Source organism: Vigna umbellata, chromosome 10 (genome assembly GCF_029865625.1).
Source record: "Vigna umbellata cultivar VRB3 chromosome 10, Vumbellata_1.0, whole genome shotgun sequence".
In the NCBI taxonomy this organism is placed as follows: Eukaryota; Viridiplantae; Streptophyta; class Magnoliopsida; order Fabales; family Fabaceae; genus Vigna; species Vigna umbellata.
The window spans coordinates 6,255,541-6,262,190 of NC_142174.1; the positions used below are offsets into that span (position 1 = coordinate 6,255,541).

The 6,650-nt window shown below is 28.5% G+C and overlaps 1 protein-coding gene across 1 annotated transcript; it reads left to right on the top strand.

Annotated features, from left to right (window-relative positions):
* The first annotated feature begins 212 nt into the window (after nucleotides 1-212).
* LOC124847777 (WAT1-related protein At5g07050-like) lies at nucleotides 213-3,896 on the top strand. The gene is made up of 7 exons (XM_047325337.2): nucleotides 213-534; nucleotides 621-683; nucleotides 765-881; nucleotides 1,161-1,425; nucleotides 2,209-2,370; nucleotides 2,468-2,619; nucleotides 3,522-3,896. Exons 1-7 carry the CDS (start codon nucleotides 326-328, stop codon nucleotides 3,724-3,726), a joined length of 1,173 nt encoding a protein of 390 aa, XP_047181293.1. The 5' UTR covers nucleotides 213-325; the 3' UTR covers nucleotides 3,727-3,896.
* Nucleotides 3,897-6,650: the final 2,754 nt, after the last annotated feature.

Sequence of the window (6,650 nt, forward strand, 5' to 3'; positions counted from 1 at the left end):
TATAATTAATTTTATGACTAATTAATTTAAAATTGGAAACATTTACAGGCACCAGTATATGGATATTGACCTGCCCATGAAATTGATTCCTACGTCCATCCCACTAGAAAAGAAAGGCCATCATATTTAAAATGATATGACGTAGACAATTGATTCCATGTTGGTATAAATACTAGGTGCCTTCACTTGCTATTCCTAGGAAGAAACACAATCCTTGATTCTTTCAAGTGTTGTTTATGCTACACTAGTCTCATTTTGGTTATTCGTTTTCACTCTTTTCATCAAAACTAGCCTCTCTCAAAATTCTCCAAAAACAGCAACCAAAATGGTCACTCAAAGGCTTGGATATTGTGCAAACTTCCTTGAGAACTCCAAACACCACTTTGCCATGATTGCTCTGCAATTTGGCTATGCCGGCATGAACATCATCACCAAGGTTTCCCTCAACCATGGAATGAGCCATTATGTTCTTGTCGTTTATCGCCATGCCATTGCCACTGCTGTCGTAGCTCCATTTGCCTTCATCTTTGAAAGGTTCATCATAGCACAAACATATGCATATGATGCTTTTTAATCAAAACAACAACCTTAATGCTAATGCCTGGTTTCAATTTCCACAGGAAAGCTCAACCAAGGATCACATTCAGAATTTTCATGCAAATTTTCATCCTTGCCCTACTTGGGTTAGTTCCATAATTCTATATATATAAAGAACTAAATTCATTAATGTACGAATAAGTTGCTTATTGCTACTCTATTAACAGGCCTGTGATTGATCAAAACTTCTACTATGCTGGGTTGAAATTAACATCTCCAACTTTCTCATGTGCAATGAGTAATGTGCTTCCTGCCATGACTTTTATAATGGCAGTTCTATGCAGGTAAAACTTTAAGATAATTGGTTTGAAATTCCATTTATACTGAAGATAAGGTTAAAAACTCAACTTTAAACCTAATTTAATTTCAGAATATCGATGTGTAAAATAAAACGAATTTATAGTATAGAAGGAAGTGTAAATCTCGTATTATACATTGACCGTTTTACAGGACTGAGTTAATTTAAAGTGTATCTCTTGACCTAATTGCAACAAAAACATCAATTTTTAGTTCTGTAATGAAGATTTTGGTAAATTTGATGATTTCATGTACTGAAACTGAAGGATGGAGAAGTTGAACATGAAGAAGGTGAGGTGCCAAGCAAAGGTGGTGGGAACAATGGTGACTGTGGGTGGGGCCATGGTGATGACCTTGTACAAAGGACCTCTGGTGGAAATGGTTTGGACCAAACATGCCCTTCATCAGAACCAAACCAATAATGCAACAACAACAAATAACGGAACAACACCTTCGGACAAAGATTGGCTCATAGGCTCCATTTTCCTAATCATTGCTACACTTGCTTGGGCATGCCTTTTTGTTTTACAAGTAAGACCACTTCTAAATATATTAAACCAAACAAAAGTATTAGTCTTTTTTCTTTCTCTATCTTTTATCACTTCACTTGAGAGATTCATTTTTTCTCTTCTCATGAAGTCTTAAAGTTTATTTCAACAAATTTTTCCATTGCAACAAATTAGCGTCTTCATTGATTAAAATTAATTTTTGCATGAATTAAGTTGTTAAAACTATTTCATATAACTTCTCTCAAAGAATTACTTTTAACTTTTTTCTTAAGTTAATTATATCTCATAGAAAAGCTGATTTTTTTCTTTCTTTTTAAGAAGTATTTTGTGGTGAAATTTGTTCAAAATTGTTAAATTTATTTATTTAGGGGTATTCCGATAGTGGGTTTTATTCGGGGGTATTGGAATAGTGAATCTTGTAAGATAAAATGGAATAAAATTAAGATTTCTTTTCTCCTAAGTGAACTTTGAGTCCTGTTTCAAGATCCAAAGATAATATCACTTAAATATTAATGACTTTTAACCGAAAGATCCGAAAGTATTTTAGAGTAGATTGGATATATTACACTATATAACAGAAAAGGTTATAGATTGCGAATTTATTATGACTTATTTTTCTGCTGTATCAAAAATGCATAGACTTTTTATGACTGCCAAAACATCTATAGTTTGTCATAATATATTTTTTTCACTAATGATTTATTTAAGTAAAATTTAAGCACTAATTATGTTTTGTTTTGTATGTTTGTGTTTGTATTGACAGTACATAATGAAGAATGATTATTTTTGATGTTTTGTTGAACAGGCCAAAGCTATTGAAACCTACAAAAATCACCAGCTAAGCCTGACATCACTGATGTGCTTCTTAGGCACTATTCAAGCTATTGCTGTTACTTTTGTTATGGAACACGATCCATCAGTGTGGAGTATTGGGTGGGATATGAACTTGCTTGCTGCTGCATATGCTGTAAGAATAAACACTTTTATTTTTGGATGCTTTTATAATATAATTAATAGCTTACTTAGGTTCTTTCTCTAATATTAGTTTAATAATTTTGTATTAGGGGATTGTTACATCAAGCATATCATACTATGTTCAAGGGTTGGTGATTAAGAAGAAAGGGCCTGTTTTTGCAACTGCATTTAGCCCTCTCATGATGATCATTGTAGCCATCATGGGTTCCTTTATCCTTGCAGAACACATTTTTCTTGGAGGGTAAATTTCTATCATCATTCATTTCTTCTTTTTCCTTCTATATTACTCATCAATGGAAACCCTTTCTCACAAAAATAATTACTTTTAAATGAAAGTATTAAAAAAAAACAATTTTTCAAATTAAATTAGGTCAACTATGCACGAAAACTTAAGTAAAACCACGCAATATCTTTAATAATTTGTATCATACCAAAAAAAAATAAAAAAATAAACAACTAATTTTGCTTGGCCTTGTTGGCTTTTGCCTCGCACTAACTATATGTATTTTTGCATGTTGTGACAAAATTGTCTCTTAAATTCTATCAACGGAATCCAAGGTATATATTTAACACAAAATCTTACAACTAAAAGAATATATATAATGGAGACAAATTATGAACCCTAAACCCGTTCGGGAGAATATATATATATAATTAAGATTTAATATACCCATTTGAACAAAGAATGTTCAATGAAAGTTACTTACTACCTTTTCTTTATCCCAAAGAACAATATTTAACACTAATATTTAAAATGCATAAGATTAACTCCTAATTACATCTATAAATCGTTTACCTTAAGAAAAAAACACAACCTTTTCTGTACCACAAAGATTATACACAGAGAAAGAGAAAACATATATATTAGGGCCACCATTGTGATCTTATTTTTAAAAAAAAACTAGTACAAGTAGCATGAATAAACAAGCTTTTGTTTATAAAAAAAGGTTTCCCAAGTTATTAGTTTAAGTGATGATGGCCTATTACATATATAAGTTATTTATGATGAAACGTGACTCTTTCTGAAACTTTGAAGAGAAGTTTAAAGCATAAATTTAAGAATTATTTAAAAAAAGAAAGATCTTTGATTCCTAATAATGATGCACTAATCTTGTTGGAGAATGAATTTGACTTTGGGTGCAGTGTGGTTGGTGCGATCTTGATCGTTATAGGGTTATATTCAGTTCTTTGGGGAAAGCACAAAGAAGAAGTGGAAAACAAAGTGGTGGAGGATATTCCCTTACCTTTAAAGGGTGCAATGCTTCAAGCAAATAATCCAGATTCCAACAACATCTCTTCACTTGTCATTAATGTCACCACTGAACCTCCATTCAAATCTAACAGTTAACAGAAAGAGTGATAACCATAAGAGCTAGTTGAAATGTGAATAGAGAAGGCTTTTTTGTTTTCTTGTGTTTTCATTTCTTTTATGATCATGTTATCTGTTTTGTCAATGTCTAGTATCTATCACAAAATCTAATAATTGTACTTTTATTTAGTTTTTGTACTGTATGACTCTACGGTCAAGTTTATACGAGAGTCCGGATAATCATATATTATTGATGGGTCAAATCGTTTGAGTATTACGAAATTATTAATAACACTAATTATTTTAAAGTAAAGTGTGATTCTCAGCAATTGAGTCACAAATATATTATCATTAATCCGAAATTCATTCCGAAAACTGTAAATACAAATTTGAAGTAAAGAGAAAATCGCATTAATTACTCAAACAGCTAAATCTGGAGTGACTTTGACATCGAAATACTTGCATATAACCTTTTAGTTTGATCGAGTAATCAGGATTAACTTTAACAAAGACAAGAAGTTGGATTTTTTAGGACATATATTTAGTCATTAATCTCGATTTCATAATCGAAATAATTTTGATAAAAAGTTTGATCCTATTTTAAAAGTTTGATGGCTTTTTTCATTTGTTTATTTTTCTTCATGCATGTCACCTTGTATTTTCATTAATACAACGAAATGATGCAACCATCATAATTACAAACTATATAAAAAGTTTACATTTTTTTATGACAGTTTTGAAATCGTTACTAAAGAAAATGAATAAGGTTTGTTTCTAATAATTAGCTTGGTTTTGTAAGCACCCGCTACTAATTATAAATTAAAATAGATATTAATTAATGATGAAGTTTATCTCTATATATCTTTATTTGTGTATTATTGTCTGAACAATCTTGGATTTTTTTTTACAACTTTCCGTTTTAATGGAAGCTGACACCCTGATTCAGATCCCACCGAGGGTGATAGTGGTTTGAACTTTTTGTGAATTGATACGTAGCATTGTACATTGTTGTGAATCTAGTCTCAGTGCATCAATCTGAATTTCTTATGCCAAATTTCCACAATACATGCATCTAAATATCAATGATTAAGAGTACTTATATGAATTAATATCATTTGAAAATCCAAATATCTATACTTGGCATGATTCGGATCACATGTATGTGTGACATGCTAGAAATTGAGGTCATGATATTAGTGGGTGAAATTAATTAAGTTACGTTTAAAATTTAAATAATTGATATGTATATTATAGGTTTAAAACTAATTGTGTAACTATAAAGAATGTGAAAATTGTATTGAAAAGAGGAGTGAAACTAGAAATTTTGAGTGACAATTGTGATAAAGTAGTTGGGCTAAAGGAAAAAGAAGTAGAAGAACGAGTGGGTGTAGTTAGTGATTCACGTGGTACAAATAGAACAATCGTTCTCTCTTTACCTTCATTCTCCAAAATCTTCAAGAAAAATGTAGAACATCTAGATTTTTTTTCCTTTTAAGTGAGATTTTTTTTTATGTATTTAAGGATTTTTTTAATAACATTCACGTAATAATAAATCAAATCTAATATACTAAGATGTTATGTTGTGTAAGGATTTTCAAATCTTTCTTTGACATATGATTATGTTTGTGATGTCACATCATCACAAGTTCTTCTTGACTTGTTGATGCAATTGATGTATATACTTTTTACAATGTTTCTCCTAAAACATGTATTGATTGTCATAATATTTTTAGTCTTCATCATTACTATATACCTTCTCACCACCTTCAAGATCTTATCTTTAGTATAAATCTCACACATGATGAGGCTATGGAATTGTGAATGGCAATAGATTTCTTCGATTTCTTCACATGTTGTACCTTTTGCTGATGAATGGGTATTAAGAATTATGTAAATTACGGAGTAGAAACTTTGCATGATCATATTTAACTACGTTGGAATTTGTTGTTAAATACTAAAAAAATAAAATACTTAAAATCATGATATAGTTTATCATTGATATGGACTCATTCAAATTATCTAAGTGATTTAATTTGTACAATTCAATTATAATATCACAAATCTCCTTCATAATTTTATTTTTGTTTTCACAATATTAAACAAAATTGTATCTATCATTACTTAAGTACAAATTTATGATATATATATTATTGTTGATTTCGTTCTATTTCTGATATAGTTATATTATTAAGTATAATAACTCGTTAAAAAAAAATAAGATTTCACGATTTTAGTCATTTTAGTGATTACCTAAATAGTAGGTTGAGACATTAAATAATGAGAAACTAAAAGATATTCATACATCAAGTTCTGTAAGTATGTTCATGAATCACCATGACATAAGGAGTTGACAATATATTTTATAATATTTTTTCTCATATACGAGTTTTTCAAAAAGTGGAAAATATGACAAACTATCCAAAAAAATAATAAAATTATAATTAATGATTCTTGTAGTTTTATATTATAATTTAAAAATAATTTGTTTTTGTGCTATCTAGAATGAAAATATGTTTACAAATAATATTCTTAATAGACAATAATTTCAAGTCAAAATACTTAATAATTAAAATTAAGATGTGTATATAATATATATATATAATATATATATATATATATATATATATTAGTAATAGCATAAAACTCATCACAAATAATATAGATTCTTTAATAACTTAAGTTTACTAATGAATTATCAATAAAAATTTGCTGTAAAATATTTATTAATAAATTTTACCAATGAATTAAAAAAATGTTTCAATAATGATAATTAAAAATTTATTGATAAATATTTATCTTTAATTATTGACAACTTAAATTTATTAATGAATATTTATCAAAAATTATGGACGATTTAATTCGTTAATAAATATTAGAAAATTTTAACTTTCTATTAAATCTATTGATAAATATTATGATTAAATTTTTTTCTTATTATTCTTCTTTGTATTCCTTAAAATAAT

What these genes read in the sequence shown, in the direction of transcription:
- LOC124847777 (XM_047325337.2), top strand. Translation starts at nt 326, where the DNA reads ATGGTCACTCAAAGGCTTGGATATTGTGCAAACTTCCTTGAGAACTCC. An exon ending in TTCATCCTTGCCCTACTTGG is followed by an intron (nt 684 to 764) that starts GTTAGTTCCATA and finishes CTCTATTAACAG; the next exon opens with GCCTGTGATTGATCAAAACT. An exon ending in CATGCCTTTTTGTTTTACAA is followed by an intron (nt 1,426 to 2,208) that starts GTAAGACCACTT and finishes TTTGTTGAACAG; the next exon opens with GCCAAAGCTATTGAAACCTA.